This window comes from Muntiacus reevesi, chromosome 10, assembly GCF_963930625.1.
Source record: "Muntiacus reevesi chromosome 10, mMunRee1.1, whole genome shotgun sequence".
NCBI lineage: Eukaryota > Metazoa > Chordata > Mammalia > Artiodactyla > Cervidae > Muntiacus > Muntiacus reevesi.
The window spans coordinates 8,767,565-8,791,364 of record NC_089258.1 but is presented as its reverse complement, the minus strand read 5'-3'; the positions used below and the strand labels follow the sequence as shown (position 1 = coordinate 8,791,364).

Below are 23,800 nucleotides of genomic sequence, written 5' to 3'. Positions count from 1 at the left end.
TAGAACAGTCCTCTGCTTTGGCCAAGGACTAAATTTGGGAAAGGAAGACTAACAAGGGACTGAGGTATCTGCTTACCCAGTGAGATCAACCAAACCGAGTTTAATGCCAGAGATGACGGATTCATTTATTCAGCAAGCACTTCTGGAGTCCTGCGGTGAGCCACGTACTGTTAGAGGCACTGCCTAGTCGCTCAGTTGTATCCGACTCTTTGAGACTCCATGGACTGCAGCTGCCAGGCTCCTCTGTCCATGGGGATTCTCCAGGCAAGAGAATGCTGGAGTGGGTTGCCATGCCCTCCTCCAGGGGATCTTCCCAACCCAGGTCTCCTGCATTGCAGCCAGATTCTTCACCGACTGAGTCACCAGTAAAGCCCTACAGGCACTACAGATACACAGTAAACAAAGTCAACTAGATCCCAACCCATAAAGAGGGAAATGGATGAGAAATACATTTTAAAAAACAAGCTTTGGGAGAAGTGCCCTTTGGCACAGGATGCCCAGGGAAAGCCTTTCTGATCAGGTATCACTTGATGTTGATAAAGTGATCTTACCGATGGCCAGTTTGTCATCATGGTCAGAATTATAGCCGAGTGTATGTTCCCTCCGCTCCCTCACAATGGAACACATGAATGATACCTCTCAGAACAAGGAAAAGTAGTCTCCTCATTTCCACATTTGCATAATAATCAGTAAAAGGAGTTGAACATATGCAAATTATCATTTATTCTTCTTCTTTATCTAAAGAACTCTTATTTTCATAACCAGAAACCCTAAAACAGATTGGTTACCCTCTTCACAATGGATATCTTTGTAAATTTATGGCACTGTTATAACCCTTCAAGATAACAAAGCTGAAAGTTCACTTCAGTTTGAGTCATAAAAAGCCTAAAGTATTTGGTTAAGTTGCTAGAGCACCTGGCATATATACACACCATATACATGTACTTACATACATATGCATACACACATGGATATACCTGCATATATACATAGGCATATTTGTGCGCATTCACACACATAAAACTAAGTCCATCTAATTACGTGAACACAGAACATAGATTTTCCTTTTGTCCACAGATTAAATCCTTCCCCAAGCCAGCCAACCCGTGATGTGCATGTGTGGTCTGGCTTATAATTAGTAGGTGAAGGTCACTCTCACTGAAGGCCAGATTCTTTCCTCTGTCTTGCTGAACTTCACCTTTTTGGCTTTTGTCTCATCTAAGGAGGGCTTGAAAAGTAAAATCCAATGGAATTATTTACATTGTGTTCTCCATGTTCTCTTATATTCTTTTTCAGGTGTTGATTTTCAAATGAAAATGCTCATCGTAGATGGAGAACGGACAATACTGCAGCTTTGGGATACAGCTGGCCAGGAGAGGCAAGTGCTTTCCCCAGTGCTTTGAATTCTGCCGGGGTTTGCATGCACAGGCCTTGTAAGACGTTCGGTGTCTTTTGTGTTCATGATAATATAGTTCTGATATAGTGTTAGAATTTTAAGAATGCTTGCTTTTTTCCACATCCTTTCCTTCTTCACTCATCCATCATCAGTCATGTGAGTCCCTTCAAGCTCCCTTTGAACTGGTAACCCATTGGGAAAAATATTAAAAAGTGCCCTATCCTAATGAGAGATTGTCGGTGAGGCAGCACTCCTGAAAGTGGCAACAGTATGAGCAGCTGGGGAGCTGGGGCACCAGAGATGATGAAGAAGAGGACCTGTCAGCTCCTCTGTTCAAGGGCAGAGACACAAACTAAACTGCAGAGTTGCACATGGTGACAGACAGTACCCTCTCTCTTTCATTGCTGATGGACAGAAGTGTGAGGCATAGGCCTTAATCTTATCTAACTCTTTGGGAACAGGCTGAACCTGGTTGTGCAGCAAAAAAGTTTGGGGGCACCTGTCAGCCTCTGTCACGGGGCACCAGTTAGGGTGTTCAGATTCAGCAGTGAACAGACACACAAATACCTGCCCACACGGAGCTCATATTTTCTAGTAGCATTTAAAAAATGTGTGGTTGACAGGGCCCTATTTAAGATCTTGCAAAATATTGTACTTGGTTGAGTTAGGACATATAGGTTGAGGTGTGCCCTTCCCCTGGGAAGCCCCCACACCCCCTGTGTGTACCCTGTGGTGTTCCACATGGTTGGGGCTTCTTCCAGCCATCCACAGGATTCCCTACCCGCCACCCAAAAAATAATTTTGCTCGGATGTGCCTCTCCTTCCGTATTTCTCTGTGTCCCACACCTGGGTTCCAGTAGCTTGTTGCAGAAGCTGACATTTTTAGAAGTTATGCTCTCAACCTTGTCCTGACTATGTGCTGGGCTTTGTAGACTTTCTTAAGATTGTTTGGTGGAGAAAATGATTGAATTTTCTAAATCATTAGCACAGATTCTTCTCCTGTTACCTTTCACCAGGTCATTCTAGGGCTCTGGGATGACTATTTCACAGAAATACATTGCTGTTAGATTCTTCTCAATTGGGCTTGGTTTTTCTTTTTAATATTTTTATTTATTTATTTATGTATTTATTTGCTGCATCGAGTTTTAGCTGTGTCATGCAGGATCTTACGTTGCAGCACATAGACACTCTAGTTGTGGCACAAGGGGTTAGCAGTTTCCTTCAGGCTTAGTTACTCTGAGGCATGTGGGATCTTAGTTCCCTGACTAGGGACCAAACCTGCGCCCCCTACATTGCAAAGCAGATTCTTAACCACTGGATCACCAGGGAAGTCCCAAGGCTTGCTTTAAAGATGAGGGAGGGGAAAAAGTGAGCATAAAAGAGATGAAGAATGAGGCAACAGCAAACTGACTGATTAGAACTGTTACCTTCATGCTTTTTTCCAGATTCAGAAGCATTGCCAAGTCTTACTTCAGAAGAGCAGATGGTGTTTTGCTGCTGTATGATGTTACGTGTGAGCAAAGCTTTCTTAATGTACGAGAATGGGTAGATATGATTGAGGTAAGAAATCAAAACAGACAACAGAAAAATTACATGGGAGAGTTATAGGCTGGATCTCAGGAAATGCTGTTTCTCTTCTTTGTAAAAATGAACTCAGAAACCATTGATCCAGGCTCTCAGAAAGAACTGGATGTGGGAGGCAGGGTTCCTAATAGTACTTAGCAGCACTGATCTCCTCCTTAGTAGCGGGCCAGTTCCCACAGAACCAAGGACACTAATAACGTGAGCTTCTGAGTGGTGGTGGGAGAAGGGGAGGTCCTAGATTTTAACATGATCAGAACCCGATTGGCAGCAAGGGAAAATCCAGACAACCCAAGGAAAAGCAGTTCTCACAAACAAGAGGGTGATAGAGCTGGGTGTGTAGTGTGACTGGAGGTGTACCAGGGGCTTCCACTTGTGCTAGTAGTGTAGGTGAAATACCATCACCACCTGGCACCACCCAGTCCAAATTCTGTAGGAACCATGTTCTCAGCCTTATTCTGATAGAGATTTGGTCTTTACATACCCAAGGTACTACTAACATACAAATTGGTGTTTTAAACATGTGTGGTTACTATCTATGTTTTCTTTTGCTCAGATGAGATGGTGTCTTTCATCTGAAGAGCTTTCATATCCTTTGTTTCATGGTCAATAATTTTTTAAAGTTGGAAACTATTTTGACCATAGTTAATGTGCCACCAACATTATTAATCACCGTAAAACTACAGTTCAAGCCATGATTCAGCATAGTCTCTTGGGAAAAAAAAAAACAAAACTAGTGGCTAATACAATTTTTCAAGTATGTCTATGATCTATAATTTTTAACAGGCATTAAGTGCAGTGGTGGCTGAACAGAGAACTGCTGCCTGATCTCAAGTCAGCCTCTAGATTCTTCAGTTGGGCCTGTTTCATACCCTGTAAAATACCAAAATGTTCTCTTTCTAACTAAAGATGTAAGAAATGACTGACTGAAAAATGGCAGTAAGACTCAATGATAAATATGCGTTTTGCCCAACTGAAAAATCATGACTTAAAATTATATATACATCAAAAGTATGTTGACATTTATGTAGTATTTTTATTTCACAAAATTTTCTACATGTTATATTCAGCTCTGTAACATATCTGAGAAAGGAAGTAAATGTAACATTGTTCTTACTTTTTATGAGAAACCTGAGGCATAGAAAGTTCATGACACTGGCTTTTAGTAATTAGAGGTTGGAGTGGAAGGGAGAATTAGACCTCCTGATTCAACACTGGTTGTTCTTTTGATGAAGCTCCAGAATGAGCAGCAGGTTAAGAAAAACTTCTCCAATATCAAGAAAGGATCTCCTGGGTAGTTAGTGCATAGAGAGGCAGCTACTCAAGGGAACAGATGAAGCTCTGGGCCGACCAATGAGAGAAGAATGGATGATCCCAACTAACTCATACACTCAGATATTTAAGATCTATAGCAAAACTGTTTGTATTGTTGAAACTTTTGGACTTGATCTCCCATTTAAGACTTTGGATTATACTCAAGACACAAAAGGCAGGGTCAGCCATAGGGTTGAAAAAGCCCTATGTGACTAGTTACGGCCTACGCCAGGGGCCCTGCTGCCATAATTTGCTAGATAAGTAAACACCTACTTGCGCTAAGTGATTCATTTAGCTATTGGTGTTACCTTTCATAGGGTCGAAAAAGGGAGAAAAGTGTATTCAAGATGAAATATTGAATTTGTTACTGGAGAAAAAATGAGATGCCACTTGGCATTTGACTTTGACTTATCTCAGTGAGTCTTACCATGGCTCACCTTTTCTCATTTGGGGAAATTCTGTTGGGACAGTTTATATGGCTACTATAATATGGGTCAAAACTAACAGTGAGATAGTTCAGATGCGTGAAAGGATTGGAACGCAGTAGAGTGTCAGTGGTGAATGGACCCTCTGAATTAATAGTTAATATACTTCAATTGAAAACCACTGGGTTAGAAAATCTTAAAATTATGGCTGTTTACCTGTCATGAATAATTTTTTTATTGGATATTTGGGTAAAAGTTGAATGGAGACACTTGAGACATGAGATCTCTTTCTGACTGTTAAACATTCAAAAATATTTTGGGCATCCCTGTTTTGTGCATGTATTGTCAGTATCTCCATTTAAAAGAAACGAAAGGCCCTACCCTTTGGAGCTTGTATTCTAGCTAGGGAGATGTAAAAGGCAACCAACATAAATAAATAAAATGAATGACAGGAAGTGCTAGATGTAGAAACAAAAGAAGGCCAGGATAAACGGCCTTATGGTGGGGCCGAGTGCTGCAGGTAGTGCAGTCAGGCTGGTCAGACCAGGAGGTCATATTTGAGTCAAGACTTGAAGGAGGTGCCATTACTTACCCATGTGGCTCTGAGAAGTCTTGGCTGGCTTAAGTGAATATTTGATTAGTGGCTTCCATATGATCCTGAGCAGTTCCCCACAGAATGCATTTACTTAACACATTAATGGGTGGGGTGTCTAGTCTGGGGGAGGGCTTTTCATTTCCTTCTCCCCTTTGCTTTTACTTCACTCTGATGTATTCCGTTGGAGGAAAGTGGTCAGAAGAGAAAGGAAGTATAATTTTAGTTTCAAGGCTCATTTTTGATGCTACGTCAGGTGTGGCACCAAAGTGGGTGAGCACCGGGCTGTGTTTAGGCGCCGCAAAGAGCCATCTCCCCACGTGTCAGTCACCACTGCTGCTTCGCTTCTTTAGGAGCCAAAAGGCTGATTTTCTAGTCACATAGTCTTCTGTTCTCATCATAGCCTACTGAGGGGGGCTTACTGACCCCTTCATTTCACAGACAGGGAAATGGAGTCAGAAACAGCAAGAGACTTGCTGGATTTCACGCAGTCACAGCCGGTGAGCAGCCAGGTGGTGGGAGGGGTGGAGTCTCAAACTTGCTTCTGCCTCTCACATCTTCCAGTCAGCCAGCCAGCTCCTCTGTGAAGGCCGCGACAGTGTGCACACGCTGATTGGGAGCATTGTCCTGAGAAACTGGTACTTTGAATGATTGCTCATCGACCCCTCACAGGAAATATGTTGATCTTTAGGGCCTTTGCATTTTGCTTTTGTCGTAAGCCAGATAGCAGTGAGTGTGGAACTTTCAGACTCCTTTTTTGTTCCATCATAGCTGAGGGAATATTTATGTGTTTTGTATCTGGGATAATGAAGCCGGCTTGTTATCACCTCTGTTTGGAGTGAAAAATTATGTGAGCACTACAGCTAAATGTAGCTCTAGGTCATGTGTCTTGAGTTTCTATCAGTTTCTGTAATGGCAAGGATGATGGAGTCAGTTTGGACCTCGGCCCTCACCCTTACAACATCTTATTTAACCTCTCTGAATTTCAGTGTTCTGGTCTGGAAATGGGGAAAAGTTTGTCTCCTTTTAGAGATATTTTGAAGTTTAAAGATATTGTCTGTACACCATGTGGCATACAAGGGGCATTCAGAAATGGTAGCTGCTGTTGTCATCATCCTCATAACTTGTCCAATGTTTCATGTATGCACCATTTTCTCTTTTCTTCATGGTAGGATGCAGCCCATGAGAGCATTCCTATCATGTTGGTAGGAAACAAGGCTGATCTCCGTGACGCTGCTGAAGCAGAGGGACAAAAGTGTGTCCCAGGATACTTGGGAGAAAAACTGGCCATGGTAAGAGTAAGAGTGGGTCCAAACTGGAAGGGGTCTTTCACTTTTCTCTACGTGTGCTGAAAAGGGTGTTTGACAAACCTCCACTCTTTGATGGGTCTTCTGTCCTCACATGGACAGAATTCCCAGTCCCCCCATCCACCCCATGAATGTAAATAATTAACGACAAGAATTAAATCCCTTGTGGGGGTAAAACAATCATGTGATCGTTTTCCCCACTGAGTACAAAGAAGAGGCAAAATTCTCCTGTCTTCTTCCTCACTCTTCCCCAGTTCCTGGAATCCTCCTGTAGTCCTGGGATCCAGGTAAAGGAAAAAGAATGGGTGTCCTGTTTTGAAAAGTTGACTTTGGTTCCAGAGGGTGACTGTGCCAAGAGGCAGCAGATGATACAGTATGTCACCTGGGTGGCAGGGCGAAGAGAACTGGTAGACATGTTCTTTTTTCTAAGATTTGTGGTCAATTGGAACAGTATAAAACTATTCTTGGTTATGCATTTGTTTAAGGGATGGCCCTCATTTCTGTTCAGATTACTGTTGTGGGCAGTGCTTATTCCCTCATCACTGTCATTGTGTCAGACTGCTTCGTGGCCCCCTTAAGACTTGTTTTACCCGAACAAGGAATCAGATGGCCCTTGGGTCAAATAAATTCTTAACCATAACAGTCTGATTTGACATAGCTATCATTGTTGTCTGTCATCATCAATAAACGACTGCTCTATAACATAAACAAGTGAACTTTAAAAAGAAGTTTCAATTTCCCTATTTTAAGTTGGAATTGTTTCTTATTTTAAATGTTATAACTGTGAGCCAAATATGATAAACATTAAAACTAGGCAATGAAATGTAGACAAGATCCATTCAACACATATTTAATTATATTTACCATGTGAAAAGTACTTTATTGTGAGCTGAGCAAAGGGTAGAGAACAAAAGAGACCATCCTTGCCCTCACATAGTTTACTGTCTAGGGGAGACAGACATTAAACCTATGCAATCCACTCGTCCCCCTAGAGAGCTATCACTCCTGGCTGCATGCCAACTTTATTCCTTCTCCACAATTTCTTATCGATTCCCCAAGGTTTGCTTACTTATTTTGCATCTCATGTCCGCCACCCTCCTACATCCTCAAAGGCCATCTCTATTTCACCTGATAACATCCTGACTATGAAATTCAGCAGCAGCACTGCCCATTTTTACTAGAAATAAGATTCATTTGGGGAATTATTCTAGCATTTCTGTGGATTGAGGGCGTCATGAGTAAAAGTTTCACAGTAATCTTTCGCCATTGTTTGGTTGCTCCCTTTCTCCCTGCTCCAGAGTATCCATCACATCCTCTCCCAGTCCCACACAGGAACGAGGTAAACCACACCTGGCCCCACGGCACACACAGTCCTCCTTTCCTAAAGGAGTTGTTTCCAGCTTGTGAGACAAAGACACACTTCATCAATTACAATTGTGGCAAGTGCCGTGCTGAAAAAATACCTGTCAAGAGGTTTTGTAATAGGAATTCCTAATGCTGACTTTTTCAGAGTTAGGAAACACTTAATCTTAACTTCAAGGAAGAATTACCTAAAAACCGAAAAGGTAGGTAAAAGTCAGCCTGGTGAAGGGGATTACTAAGGATATAGGATGACCTAGGTAGTGTTAACAACAGGTGCAAAGGTCCTGAAATTGAAAGTCGCTCAGTTGTGTCCGACTCTTTGCGACCCCATGGACTGTACAGCCCATGGAATTCTCCAGGCCAGAATACTGGAGTGGGTAGCCTTCCCTTCTCCAGGGGATTTTCCCAACCCAGGAATCAGACCCAGGTGTCCCACACTGCAGTCAGATTCTTTACCCACTGAACCACAAGGGAAGCCCGCAAAAGTTCTAAGGTGGGAGGAAATTTGCAGCACTGGAGAAACAGAGGGATGGCCAGGGTAGCTTGAGCGTTGTGAGGGAGAGTGGCCACTGGTAGAACTGGGAGGTTGGCCGGGGTCCCATACAAGCATACCTAGGCCTTGTCAGCCAGGTTAGCATTTCAATATTGCTTGTGAGGATGGGAAACATCAGAAGGTCTGAAGCAGAAGAGTGATAACAATCAATGACTATATGTATAACCACTGGGAGGTTAAATAATAGAGGGCTAGAAAATGTCCATTGGTTTTAGCAACACAGAGGCTGCTGAATCTCAATAGAAAAGGATGATAGGGTGAAGAGGAGTGTGCTAGCTGCTGGCCTAAAGGAGACATACTTCTGATGAACATTTCATTCCTGTGTGGTTACCTTAAGCTATCATTTTTATCTCTCTCAAGTTATTTGATAGAGAACACTTGGTGGCATGTGTGACTCTTGGATATAAGAACCTAAAACTATGAAATTTTGTATAGTGGGATGAGGCTTTTTTTTTGGGGGGGGGGGATGCAAAATAAAAATTCTCTTATTGGGTGGAATATTATTCAGCCATTAAAAAGAATGAAATAATACCATTTGCAGCAATATGGATGGACCTAGAGAGCATCATACTGAGTGAAGTAAGTCAGACAGAGGAGAAAAATTGTATGATATCCCTTATATGTGGAATCTAAAAAGAAATTATACAAATGAACTTACTTAAAAAACAAAAACAGACAAACTTTGAGAAGGAACTTATGGTTGCCAGGGGAAGGTTGGGGGAAAGGGATAGTTAGGGAGTTTGGGATGGACATGTACACACTGCTATATTTAAAATGGATAACCAGCAAGAACCTACTGTATAGCATATGAAACTCTGCTCTGTGTTATGTGGCAGCCTGGATGAGACAGGGATTTGAGGGAGAGTGGATACATGTATATGTATGGCTGAGTTCCTTTGCTATTCACTTGAAACTATCACAACATTATTTGTTAACTGGATATACCCTAATAAAAAATAAAAAGTTCTAAAAAAATTCTTTTGACTAGGAACTGTTACTGGAATAACTAGGCTCAAACATGCTTTTTTTTTAAAGTCTTGAAACTTTGAATCCAATTACTTAACTATTATTTTTAGCATACTCAACAGGGGAATATTTTTATTTTATTGATTTTAAAAGTGAACATTCCAGGAAACCTAATCAAAGCCTTCATTTAATTCTATATGCATATATATATGTTTTTTTACAGACCTATGGGGCATTATTTTGTGAAACAAGCGCCAAAGATGGTTCAAATATAGTGGAAGCTGTTCTCCATCTTGCTCGGTAAAGTTTTGCCTTATATTTGGAAAACTGAATGTAGGATTGAATTTTCACTTAGTTGCTGTATGTGTCAAATATATTGACCATAAAGTGAGTCTATATTGGGGAACACTGTCCTGTCTTTCAGTAGTGGTTGGAGAGACAGTTTGTGAAAAAACTGGTAATGCCGCTTGTTCCCTGTGAACGTTGGGAAAATACCTCTACTGCCAAACAGAAGCAGGTGCATCTGAGGTGTCGCTGACATTTCTGCAAAATGTTACCACAAAGCTAACATCTGACGTGTATGAATCATTTCCAGGAACCAGATTTTAAACACAAGAGACCATTATGAATATAACTATCTATTATGACATTTTCCAAGGTAAAGGAAAAAAATTTCACAAAGCAAATTGTATATCATGCCAGTTGGAAGCACTTTGTTTACATTATTACCCATGTAATTTTAGAGCTTAGACAATGGTGTTAATAATAAATAACATCTTGGGATGTGGATTAGAATGAAAACTGCATCATTGAGGAACTTGGATTTAACTGTATTTCAATCTTTGCAGTATTCTTAGGAAATAACAATGTTTTCTGTTAGACTCATTTCTTCTGCTGGTTTTCTGCCACAAGTGTAAAGATGATTCTTTACTGGTCTAACAGTTTAAATACTTTAAAAAAAAAAAAAAAGGAAGAAAGAAAAATATAAAACGAGCGTTATTAAAATCCAGCCAATGAACTTTAATTGCTGACAAAGCAAAACCACTTTAGGCATGTGATTCTTTTTCTGATCATTTGTGAGATTCTGGTTTTATAAGAATCTTAACTTTAGTAGAATAAAGGGCTCAGCACCACCTTCACCTCAGGTAGGAGGTGCTACATTGCTGCCCCAGCTGAGCAGGAAAGGAAGCTGCAGCTAAGGCGCTCTGCGTGGCTGAGGGCTTCTGCCCAGCACGCTGGAGGAGTGTAGTGTCAGGAGGCTCAAAGTCCAATCTTAAATCTGCCCCAAATAGCTGTGGAGTCTTGACTAAGTTTGGCATTTCTAATCTGTAAAATGAGGGAAGGGGCTAAAGAAAATGACCCGTAAGGCTCTCTAGTCCTGACAGCCTATGATTCCATAGATAAGTGTGTTGAGTCAGCCTAGCAACCACCCTGTTTACAATGCAGCTTTACTTAAAACAGCTATGTGCAGAAGCATTTTGATAACAAGGTCACTTCTTGTGAATCACTCATCAAAGAATTTTTAAATTGTTGTTGAGACCTCTAGGTTAGTTACATTAACAATATGTTAAATAGGAAAATTATAAATAAAGCAAATTTGTAGAGCCTTTAATTTGCTTTATACCATGTCATCTGATGGTTTGTCAAAGTACCAAGTCTTAAATAAAAATGGTTTAGTTTCCACCAGTAAGATTACTTTTAAAAGTTTTACAGCCTTCAAAATGTTGTGTGTAATGCAAAACATTAAATTCTTGACTTGATCTCATAAGATAGTTCCCCATGTCATGTCTTAAAACCTGGACGAAAAGTTTATGGATTTGCACTGTCTGAAACAGTGTTTGTTTTTAAAGGGAGGTCATAAGTGTTCGGTTAACAACCTGAATTCCTTTGCCTTTTCTTGAAAAACGTCTCAATCCCAGGAAAAGTCGTTCCTAGAAATTCCGTTTCCCTGTAGGGCTGACAGGACGTTCATTCCAACTACTGTCCGTCAGTAAGTCAGTCTGCCACCACCAGAGCCACAGGCTTTAAACATTTTGCAATAAATTCAAATTGTTCAGTGGCCTGAAGTTTGAGAAAAACATAAAAAGCTCAGGTTGATATTATCAGTTCAGCACCGTTGCTGAGCCCACTGGGTGTAAATCTGTCCATAAGACTGATTCATTTAAAATGCAGTTAAGCATATGGCAGTTTGGAGTGAGGTAATTTAGTTTTCCCAGCCTTAAACCTATTTTAGATGTTTGTAATTGTATTTTCCTGATTCCCTTAAAGTGGGAGTGCCTGCATTTTGAGTAGATTTAAGGAAACTGAAGGCCAAGTGAAAAATACAGCCTGTTTTTCTCCCTTAATATTTGCTTTCAAGGTTCAATAATGTCTGCATTATTATGAGTGCTCAGCATGAAGGCCTTAGAGAGATATCAGGGTATGTAAGATAGGCTATGCAATTTAAAATTAGAGAAAAAGAAGAAAAATATGACCAGGCAGCCATATGATACATAGCTGATAGGGGCCTATTGGACCTCCCAGAAGAGAGAGATGTGAGTTGTCTTGTGAAGATGCTGTGTTTACTGTACCCATTATACAGATAAGAAAACTGAGAATTAGAATGCTTTATCAGCTTGCTCAAAGTGACACAGATACTAAGTGGCAAAAGTAGGCCTTTGCACTGCTCTGAATCTCTGATTTGCCTTTTAAATGCTGGCAATGCCAGGATTCTATTCTGCACTCTCTTGCTCTTACTTTCTCTGCCTAATGTCTTCCATCCCCATGGTTCCTAAAACTGTCTAGAAGGTGACTTCCAATTTCTATATTTTTAACTCCTATCTTTTTAAAAATTCCATGTTCCCACCCACCAACAAATGGAAATTCCATACGTCTGACTGACCCAACATAGCTAAATCCTAATGCGTTTTCTTGGGTGTTCATTGGAAGGACTGATGATGAAGCTGAAACTCCAGTACTTTGGCCACCTCATGCGAAGAGTTGACTCATTTGAAAAGACCCTGATGCTGGGAGGGACTAGGGGCAGGAGGAGAAGGGGACAGCAGAGGATAAGATGGCTGGATGGCATCACCAACTTGCTGGACATGGGTTTGAGTAAACTCCGGGAGTTGGTGATGGACAGGGAGGCCTGGAGTGCTGCGATTCATGGGGTCACAAAAAGTTGGACACGACTGAGCGACTGAACTGAACTGAATGTGTTTTCTGTAAAATTATTCTTCACTCTATACTCCCCTTTTCAGGAAACTATTAACATCATAATAAAAAAAAATAGTAACCTAGAGTCAGTCTTGACTCCTTCCTCTTTCTTCATCATCTGTCTCTAGGGGGTTCTGGGGCCCTAATGATTCAGTGACCTCTCTGCACTTTTTCTTCAATCTGTCCATATTCTTTCTCTAATCAGGGTGATCTTTGTAAATAAAAATCCAGTTAATACTCTCCTGCTTGCACCCGACGTTGGTGTCTGACCTACAACAAAGAACCCAGTCTCTTTTAGCAAGTGGCTATTTCTGCTTTATTGACTATACCAAAGCCTTCGACTGTGTGGATCACAATAAACTGTGGAAAATTCTGAAAGAGATGGGAATACCAGACCACCTGACCCACCCTCTTGAGAAACCTATATGCAGGTCAGGAAGCAACAGTTAGAACTGGACATGGAACAACAGACTGGTTCCAAATAGGAAAAGGAGTACATCAAGGCTGTGTATTGTCACCCTGCTTATTTAACTGATATGCAGAGTACATCCTGAGAAACGCTGGGCTGGAAGGAGCACAAGCTGGAATCAAGATTGCCAGGAGAAATATCAATAACCTCAGATATGCAGATGACAACACCCTTATGGCAGAGAGTGAAGAGGAACTAAAAAGCCTCTTGATGAAAAGTGAAAGAGGAGAGTGAAAAAGTTGGCTTAAAGCTTAACATTCAGAAAACTAAGATCATGGCATCTGGTCCCATCACCTCATGGGAAATAGATGGGGAGACAGTGGAAACAGTGTCAGACTTCATTTTTGGGGGCTCCAAAATCACTACAGATGGTGACTGCAGCCATAAAATTAAAAGATGCTTACTCCTTGGAAGGAAAGTTATGACCAACCTAGATAGCATATTAAAAAGCAGAGACATTACTTTGTCAACAAAGGTCCGTCTGGTCAAGGCTATGGTTTTTCCAGTGGTCATGTATGGATGTGAGAGTTGGACTGTGAAGAAAGCTGAGTGCCGAAGAATTGATGTTTTTGAACTATGGTGTTGGAGAAGACGCTTGAGAGTTTCTTGGACTGCAACGAGATCCAACCAATCCATCCTAAAGGAGATCAGTCCTGGGTGTTCATTGGAGGACTGATGCTGAAGCTGAAACTCCAGTACTTTGGCCACCTCATGTGAAGAGTTGACTCATTGGAAAAGACCCTGATGTTGGGAGGGATTGGGGGCAGGAGAAGGGGATGACAGAGGATGAGATGGCTGGATGGCATCACCGACTCGATGGGCATGAGTTTGAGTAGACTTCGGGAGCTGGTGATGGACAGGGAGGCCTGGCATGCTGCGATTCATGGGGTCGCAAAGAGTAGGACACGACTGAGCGACTGAACTGAACTGAACTGAACTGAACAGTCCCCCAGAGCCAGATCTCACCTACCTTTCTGTTTGCATCTCTTCTTGATTCCCAAATGAATGATAATCTCTAGACACAGCAAACTTTGCCTCCAGTCATGGCCAGGTTCTTTTATTCCTCTTTGTCTCTATGCAAGCTGTTCCCTGAACCTGGAACCTCCCTTCCTCTTTAAATGAATTCCTGTCCTGCCAATAGGTCGGCTCCACTGTGCTTGTGTGTTAGCAGCTTTCAGGACCTAGTAACAATTTATTTAGAAGATATCTGGCTCTCTCTTTAGAGCTCACTAGTTGAGGATCCCAGAGCCTGGCATAAGTTGGACACTTGTTGAATGACCCAGTGGTCAAGATTTTGCATTTGGAAGCTGTATTAGTTTTCTCTTGTCACTGTAACAAATTCCTACTAACCTAGTGGTTTAAGCAATACAAATATAGTTCAGGAGGTCATAAGTCTGAACCAGGTCTTATAGGGTGTTATGGTTAAACTGTGTATCCTCCTTCTTTTCCTGAGTCTTTGTTTCCTCATCTGTGAAGACAGTGATGCTCACCTGTCACACGACAGTGTGTATGTTGTGTGTAATAAGGACTACGTGAAAATGTGTAGCATAGCATTTATTAACTGGCCTTCAGCAAGAACTAGTTTCCCTTTTCTTTCCTACTCATGGTGCAGTGGTTTTCAAAGGTTAGTACATCAGCTCCTTCTGGGGCTGTGCTGACCAGTTTAGTGGCCACTATCCACTGGAAGTGTGGTTATCCAAGCTGAGATGTGCTAGGTGTATTAAATAAATACTGGGTTTTGAAGTCAGTATAAAAATTGCAAAATACCTCACGAATATTTTTATTGGTAACATGCTGAAGTGATAGTACTGTTATAATACCAAGTTGATTAAAATATATTAATGAAATTAATTTCACCTATTTCTCTTTACACTTTTTACTGTGTAAAATGTTTTAATTACATATATGTTTTAATTTACATAATGCTAAAAATGTTTTAATTACATATATGAATCACATTCTATTAAATAGCACTGCTGTGCTGGGAACACGCCAGTTCCCAGGATCTGGGAACAGGGCACACAAAATGTAGTCCCCCGGAACAATCCCAACTTTTATTTTCTGAAATTACCGGAGGAGACTGGATCTCACTGGAGGGGCCTTGACTGCGGCTTCCTCGGGTGTTTCATGCATTTGAGGTCATGGACACGGACTGTGGCTGGGTCTCATGTGTGTCGCCCAGGTGCTCCTTCCTGTGGCATCTCAGCCCCCAGGACCTCTCTGCTGTTCTCTATCCAGTGAGGAGCACTCGGCCTCTTACATGGGAGCTCAAAATGATCAGGCCTTATTCATGCCCCGTGTGGAAGTGCCAGCACACCATTCCCTCGCCCTTCCATTGGTCTGCGCGGTCACAGAGCCGGTCCTGAGCATGGGGGAGCAGCACAAGCTTCATTCACCACTAGTGGGGGAATGGCAGACCCTGACAGGGAAGGTGGAATTCCCTGGGGCCATGTTGGTGACAAGCTGTCGCACACTCCTCACCACGTGACATTTCCATTCAGCTTGTCTAAGGTGGGACTTCCGAATGTGCGTATTTCACAAGCATCCCCAGGGGTAGGAGACTTCCTTAGGGGGCTTTCACAGGATCATGGAGATCTTTGGTGCAGTGTTGCCTCTGTTAATTCTAAAAGAAATTTAGGAAGAGACAAAAGGATTTTTTGGATTTTAACCATCTGCTGTTATCTCCATGATTAACTATTATTACAAAATGGTTATAAAGCCATCATTGCTTTTGTTAAGCATTAGCTGCGGGTGAAGCTAGGTTCCAGAATCCTAAGGAATGAGCTGTGTGTGTGGCAGACTATACCATGCATAACCACAGGAGAGAGCAACAGTAGTCTGTGTGCCTGTGAGTGTGTGCACATGTGTGTATGCACCTGGGTAGGTGTTCTGTGTACATGCATGAGTGTGTAGCCTACTGTTCAGAATGCAGATGGCTGGAGCTCACCTACATGGTTGCAATCCAAGTTCTGCCACTTCTTCAGCTATGTGACCTAAGGGAAATTTCTTAACATTTTTTGTTTGCCTTCTTTTTCTCACATATAAAATGGGACACAATAAAATCATATAGCTGTGAGGATTAAATGTCAACACCTACAAAGCATTTAGCACCCTGTCTGCATGGCACATAGCAAGTGCTTAGCAGTTTTATTTCTACCGAGTTGTTTATGGTTGTATTTTACACCTCAGTAATCTCCTTCTCTGTCTGTATATCTCTTTCTCTCTCCAGGGAAGTGAAAAAAAGAACTGATGAGGATGACAGCAAATCCATTACCAATCTGAGTGGCACTAGTTCCAAAAAGTCAACCCAGATGAAGAACTGTTGCAATGGTTAATTCCAAAACATCCTCAGCCCACAAAGCCTCCATTCCCAGGGTACTGAATATACGTGACTTACTTGCTTCTTACATGAAGTGGTACATCCTACAGACACTTGGTGGAGAGTTACAGTGTGAGGAATCTAAATTGTGCTCTCTCTCGGGTCCCTCCAGAACCTCAGCTCTTTTTTGCTGTTTCAATGAGTGACTTGGGCCTCCTGGTTAAATATGCCTGTCTTAAATTTAGATAGTCTTTTTATGCTCAGATCAAAACTATAAAAGAAATTCACTGATATAATTAGATTTATGTGGTAGATAACCAATGACATTTACTTCCCATATTCAGTACTATTGGGTTGGCCACAAAGTTCATTCAGGTTTTTCTCAACTTTACAGGAAACCCCAAACAAACTTTTTGGCCAAGTCAATAGAAAACTAGTAAAAGGGGGTTAGCATCCTACCTTTGCTGTAAACTAGCCTTCTGGTCTTGAACCTGTCTCCAACCCACATTAGATCCATTTCCTCATCTGTAAACAAGCAGCTTGGCCTTTCAGGCCTCGGCTCTCTCAGCTCTGTAGCTCTTTAAGGAGTGAGAAGGGGAGTGTGATGGCCCACGGTTTATAAGGACTCTGGTCGTTCATCTTTTTAAATATTTAAGTATCAGTTTTTCTCACTTCTTGTATAGAACAGAATTTAATTGTGTAGAATAGAATTTAATTGAGAAAAAAATGGCAATGTTTTATGTTCCAGTGGAGATAGAAAAATCTATTGCTTTATATATACAGAAAACATTTGGGGGACAAAAATAGTATATTAAAGAGGTTGTTTTATAATCTCAGAATACTTACAAAGACCATGGTTTGAATTCACTGCTAAAAATTCTAACAAAAAGTATAAAGCCACATGCTACTGAAAATACAATGCCCAGGAAAGTTGTCCCACTTCACTTAAAAAAAAAAAAGGAACAGCAAGAGACTGCAGGTGCTGGTAAAAGGGAGTAATTGAGAGTGACTACTAATGGGTATATAGTTTCCTTGGGGATGATGAGAATGTCCTGGAATTATATTGTGCTAATGTTGCACAACTCTGTGAATATACTAAAATCCACTAAATTGTATACTTTAAATGGTGAATCTTATGGTATGCGAACTATATATATATGTATATATATATAGTTTTTTAAATATACTATTTATCATTTTGCCAAATGAAAATATGCAACTTCAAACCTCCCCATGGCTTAAGAGCATAATCTCTTTTCTATAACAGATACCCTAACACCTTGGCTGCCAGCATTCACATCCTTAAATAATGAACAGTGAAAGAAATGTTATGTGTCATTTTGAAAAATCATCTCTTTTGAAGAGGAATTGTGGTTAGGGTACAGCTGAGTCAGTCCTTTGAGGTGACTCGGGACTCATCCTCACCAACAGCCTCAGGGGCTGCTCTCCTAGAAGCTGTGCTGCCTGCTCCAAGAGCCAAAGGAGTCAATACCTGACCCCAGGGTGGGTCAGCGAGGCATGGTCTTTGGTTTCATTTTCAGTGGCCAGAACCAACTAAGTTATTCCCAACCAGAGACTTGAACTTAACGTGATTCATAGGTCCAGGCCCCAAGTAGCCTGCTGAAAAAAATAACAGCTCTTATTGTACTACGTAAGCTAAAAACATCCCTCTTATAGAATTAAAACAACTCTATTTACAATTTTTATGATCAGACCTTAAATTCTCCAAGGTTTTTTGTTTGTTTTTTTTTTTTAATGACAATTGGGTAGTATATTAACAGAGCTTATAAATAGCCACAACATCCATTTAGCTTTTCAAAGTGTGCCTTCTCTCTACTGGTGATATCTAGTTGGGTTTTGTTCTTTTTCACTGGGAAGTTGGTTCTGTCTTCAACAACTCTACCATGGATTCCTGTTTCCTGTTTTTTGGTCTCAGAGGGGAAAAAAAAGTTTACATTTTTTACTAAAAAGAATACCTTGCTGGTGGGGAACTGTCAAATTGATCCAAGGAGGGATGGTTATTTTTGTGCCATGGTGCAATGAAAGTTTGACCACTGCTGTTTGCCTCGGTGGCATCTGTGGAGCCCCAGTTAGAACAGACCTAACAGACCTGTGTGTTGATATATGGTGTTTAAGTTTAGGAGTTTGATGCAGTTGCACAAAACTGTGTTAGTATACATGTTATTGTGTTGTCTTTATTTATTTTCCCCCAAAGTGTCTATATGTGTCTTACAATATGTATATAATAGTATATATCTTTGATACAGAAGTATTATCTTGGTCTTTGCTTCTGGACTATAGGGGCAGTAACCCAAACTGATTAGATTACATAGGTGCCTGTGATAAATGAAGCAAACATCTTTAACTATCTTAACTTAGATAAATATTTTTGCAACAAAATTCAAATTAGACTTACAGCTTTCAAATTAGACTTATAGCTCTGGTTAGAGATCCTATTTAAAGAAAAGCTACTGATAGCTCTTTCACTGCCCTGCTAGGAAACTAAGTTTATTATCAACATTTGATTTTATGATGCTGTTCCCAAATTTAGAGTTTATTTTTGGTAATAATAAAAACAGCTAGTGTTTTTAACTTGAACTTAATTTGCTGCACTTTCTATTCATCTTGTCTCAATTACTCCTTGGAGAGCTTTTAAAATCACAATTACACTACACTTTTTTATGTATCCTGACACTCTGGATATTATTTTAGTTTCAACATGAAAAGAACACTGGCTATAGAAACATTTTTCACTGTTAACTTTTAGCCTCGTGCATTTTCATAATTTATTTTTTTCCACTTGCTGTTTTATATGACATATGTGAGATTATTTTTAATACTAAATGTGATCTGCATAAGGCCCAAACCACACATTTCTCTTGCTGAAGATAAAATTGAGCTTAAAGATAAAGATTTATTTTCATATTTGTACAGTGATTGGCTTCAGAGTCATGGTTTTCATGGGCTTTTATTGTATGTATGTGTAAGAAATTTCATACATATATATTAAGAACACCTCTAAGTAATGAAATAATTATTTATGATTTTGATTTACATGGTTTACATTTTCATAATATTGGCTGTATTTCATTTATACTGTTTCTCTTCAAACCATTAATAATTATCCCATAATGTATAATTTATGGTAGCACAAATGTCTAAAGAATACATTATATTTTCTGCATCATAAATTCAGTTAAAAAAAAAAAACCACTTGCTTTGGTCTTCTGGTGTTTCCTCCAGCTTTGCTGCAGGCATTGCTGAAGTAATTTTAGTTCTGGGATGTGCCTACATGAAACTGCGCCTCTAAAACCCTGGCCCAGGCAGCTAGCTGGGGAAGAAAAGGGTGGTGTGTGGTACTGTGGCACATCTTGTCCTCTCGACCAGGGGGGCTACAAGTTGACCAGCTTTGGGGTGTGACATCCAGGAGTAGTGAGGCTTTAGTAGAAAACCGGCAGGACGTACTCTGGCCATCCTCATGACCTTGTGTTAGGCCCCTTCTCTGACACCCTCCGGCCCCACCCCCCAACCCACCCTGCCTAGCTAACTCCTGCTGTTCCTCTGCTTTAGCTTAAACGTCACGTCCTTCAGGAAGTCTCCCCGTGCATCCTGGTTTGGATGTGGCTGCCTGCTCTGCCTTGTTTAGTACCCTTTCTAACTGGTCAGCATCCTTACTGACTTCATACTTGTTTAACTAGACATATTCTTTGAGCTTTATCCCTGTGGTTTGCTGCTGCCTCCCCTCTGCTGTACACAGTGCTTGAATGGGTGATCAAAGAAAACTGTTTAAATAAGGCAGGCTTTGCAGAGTTTCTGCAGACACACATACACAGAGACATACACACACAACAGAATAAGAGGCAGTATATTTTAGTGGCCACAGGTCTGAGCTCTGTAGCCAGCCTGCTTGGGTTTGAACCTTGCCTCATGAACCTTCTAGTCAGTAACTATGAATAGGAGCTTATTTAACCTTTGTGTACCCCAGTTTCCTCATCGGTAAAACAGAGATGATAACAGTACCTTTTTCATGGAGTGGTTATGAGGACTAAATAAGTGTATGTATGGAAAGTGCTGAGAATAGTACCTGGCACTTTGATCAATTTAGTTCAGTCGCTCAGTCATGTCCAACTCTTTGTGACCCCATGGACTGCAGCACCCCAGGCTTCCCTGTCCTTCACAATCTCCTGGAGCTTGCTCAAACTCATATCCATTGAGTCAGTGATGTCATCCAACCATCTCATCCTCTGTCATCCCCTTCTCCTCCTGCCTTCAATCTTTCTCAGCATCAGGGTCTTTTCCAATGAGTCAGCTCTTCGCATCAGATGGCCAAAGTATTGGAGCTTCAGCTTCAGCATCAGTCCTTCCAATGAATAGTCAGGGTTGGTTTCCTTTGGGATTGACTGGTTTGATCTCCTTGCAGTCCAAAGAACTCTCAGGAGTCTTCTCCAACACCATAGTTCAAAAGCATCAATTCTTGGGTGCTCAGCCTTCTTTATGGTCCAACTCTCACATCCATACATGACTACTGGAAAAACTATAGCTTTGACTAGATGGACTTCTGTTGGCAAAGTGATGTCTCTGTTTTTTAATATGCTATCTAGGTTTGTCATAACTTTTCTTCCTAGGAGCAAGCATCTTTTAATTTCATGGCTGCAGTCACCATCCACAGTCATTTTGGAGCCCAAGAAAATAAAGTCTGTCACTGTTTCTGTTGTTTCCCCATCTGTTGCCATGAAGTGATGGGACCAGATGCCATGATGTTAGTTTTTTGAGTGTTGAGTTTTAAGCCAGCTTTTTCACTCTCCTCTTTCACCTCATTGGGAGAGGCTCTTTAGTTCCTCTTGGCTTTCTGCCATGAAGGTGGTGTAGAGTAATTTCTGTCCTTTTGATTACCGTGTATCTCAGCACGTTCCTCTTAGGATTTAACCTGCCGGGGACTCTCTATGTTTGGAGAGAACAAGTGGACCTGGTTGACTATTTCCTTTCCCATGTTGGGATTTTCAGCTATTATCTCTTCAAATATTTTCTCAGATCCTTTTTTCTGCTTCTGGGACCCCCTATAATGCGAATGTTGATGAGTTTAATGTTGTCCCAGAGGGGTCTTAGACAGTCTCCGTTTTATTTCATTCTTTTTTTCTATAGTCTCTTCTGCAGCAGTGATTTCCACCATTTTGTCCTCCAGGTCACTTATCCATTCTTCTGCCTCAGTTATTCTGCTATTGATTACTTCTAGTATAATCATTTCATCTCTCTTTGTTCTTTAGTTCTTCTAGGTCTTTGGTAAACATTTCTTGCATCTTCTCCATTCTGTTTCCAAGATCCTGGATCAACTTCACTATCATCATTCTGAATTCTTTTTCTGGAAGCTTGCCTGTCTCCATTTCATTTAGTTGTTTTTCTTTCCCTTCATCTGGGACATAACCTTCTGCTTTTTCATCCTGATTAACTTTCTTTAATGTCGTTTTGGTTTAGCTGTGAGATTGCGGTTCTTCTTGCTTCTTCTGTGTGCCCTTTGGTGAATGAGGCTAAGAAGCTTGTGTAAGCTTCCTGACGGGAGGGACTGGAGCTGAGTACTGGGTCTTGCTCTAGTAGGCAGGGCCATGCTCAGTAAAGCTTTGACCCAATTTTCTGCTGATGGGTGGGGTTGCACTCTCTCCCTGTTAGTTGTTTAGCCTGGGGCGACCCAGCCCTAGCATCTGTGGGCTCTATGATAGGGTTATTGATGACCTCCAAGAGAACGTATGCCAAGGGGCACCTCCCAGGACTGCTGCTACCCCTGTCCCCAGGGTGAGCCCCTGCTGACCCACACCTCCACAGGAGACCCTCCAACTCTAGCAGGCAGGTCTGGTTCAGACTTCTGTGGGGTCGCTGCTCCTTTCCGCTGTGTCTTGATGCGGACAAGATTTTGTTTGTACCCTCCACGACTGCAGTCTCTGTGTCACCCAGTCCTGTGGAAGTCCTATAATCAAATCCCACTGTCCCTCAAGGTTAGATTCCCTAGGGATTCTCAGTCTCTCTGCCAGATTCCCAGGCTGGGAAGCCTGACATGGGGCTCAGAACCTTCACAAGAGTGGGAGAACTTCTTTGCTATTATTGTTCTCCAGTTTATGGCTTGCCCACCCGGCAGGTATGGGATTTGATTTTATTTGATTGCACCCCTCCTATCATCTTATTGCCACTTCTTTGTCTTTAGATGTGCTGTATTTTTTTTTTTTTTTTTTTTTTTTTTTTTTTGGTGGGTTCCAGTATCCTCCTATTGATAGCTGTTCAACAGCTAGTTGCAGTTTTGGTTGCTTTCACAGAAGATGAGTGTATTTTTTTTCTACTCCATCATCTCGAACCAGAACCATAAAAGAGAAGTAAATCTTTTGAGAGAAAAATGAGGGTTAGGTCAGATATTTAGCAAATTTTCCAGCAGGCTATGAACGGCATTCCTTGGCACGTTTTCCCCACTGCTTTTTCCTCCTGTCCTTCAGCTCTATCCCGGGACTCAAGCCTGAGCCCAGCCAAAAAGAGGTGGATTTGTTTAAGATTCAGAGAGAAGCCATGCTTTAGGGTGTGGGCCATTGCCAAGGGTCTGGTTAGGTTAATTCATATGCTAATGAGTGGGAGGATCATCCCAGCCATTGGGGAACCACCCACTCCTCCATCTTTCCACAGTGCCTTAGAGCTGTCCTGCTACCTTTGGGTGTGTCTTTTGGCTTACAGATTGGGTATTAAGGTTTACTTGAATTTGACTTGACACCTTGGACCCAACTGATTCTAATTGGTTTACGTTATGCCCTTGTGCTATGTCTTTCTTTCAAAAGTTGTGCTCTGCCTCCTTCCCTCCTGTTTCATGCTCCTTCCCTCAGCCCCATCCAGGCCCACAATGTTGCCTCTACAATCTTCTGGAGCGACAACCAGAAAATAGCTGGCCTTTGGAGGGACGTACTGTATTTAATATCCAACCCCTTAATCCTACCTAGCACTGGTCATGCTGGAGAACTTGGGGACGCCCAAACTCCAGTCCGGGGGTCCCAGAAGGTCATCATGCCTTGACCTGCCTAGGGATCTGGTCCTAGAAAGGTTGTCACACCTCAACCTGCTGGGGGATCCGCCAGTCCCAGGGGTTCCAGGAGGTCGTCACACCTCGACCTGCCCAGGGACCCAATTCTCGGGAGGCCGTCACACCTCAACCTGCCCGGGGATTTGATCTCTAGGAGGCTGTCATGCCTCAGCCTGCCTGGGGATCTGCACTCTAACCCCAGGATGCCTGGCTCTCAGGTTGCAACAGTACTGGGTAGGATAAGCTTCAGAAAGACTCACCCCTAAGGAAGTC

The 23,800-nt window shown here is 41.6% G+C and overlaps 1 protein-coding gene and 1 long non-coding RNA gene across 2 annotated transcripts in view; one reads left to right on the top strand and one right to left on the bottom strand.

The window, feature by feature from the left end:
• The window catches only part of RASEF (RAS and EF-hand domain containing), a 93,777-nt gene extending 73,810 nt beyond the window's left edge, over window positions 1-19,967 (top strand). The window contains exons 13-17 of the mRNA XM_065947011.1: window positions 1,297-1,378; window positions 2,842-2,956; window positions 6,481-6,600; window positions 9,720-9,796; window positions 16,390-19,967. Coding sequence (XP_065803083.1) covers window positions 1,297-1,378; window positions 2,842-2,956; window positions 6,481-6,600; window positions 9,720-9,796; window positions 16,390-16,495 — 500 coding nt within the window. The 3' untranslated portion in view covers window positions 16,496-19,967. The remainder of the gene's footprint in view (window positions 1-1,296; window positions 1,379-2,841; window positions 2,957-6,480; window positions 6,601-9,719; window positions 9,797-16,389) is intronic.
• The window catches only part of LOC136176597 (uncharacterized), a 165,973-nt gene that overhangs the window by 8,274 nt on the left and 133,899 nt on the right, over window positions 1-23,800 (bottom strand). The window lies entirely within an intron of this gene.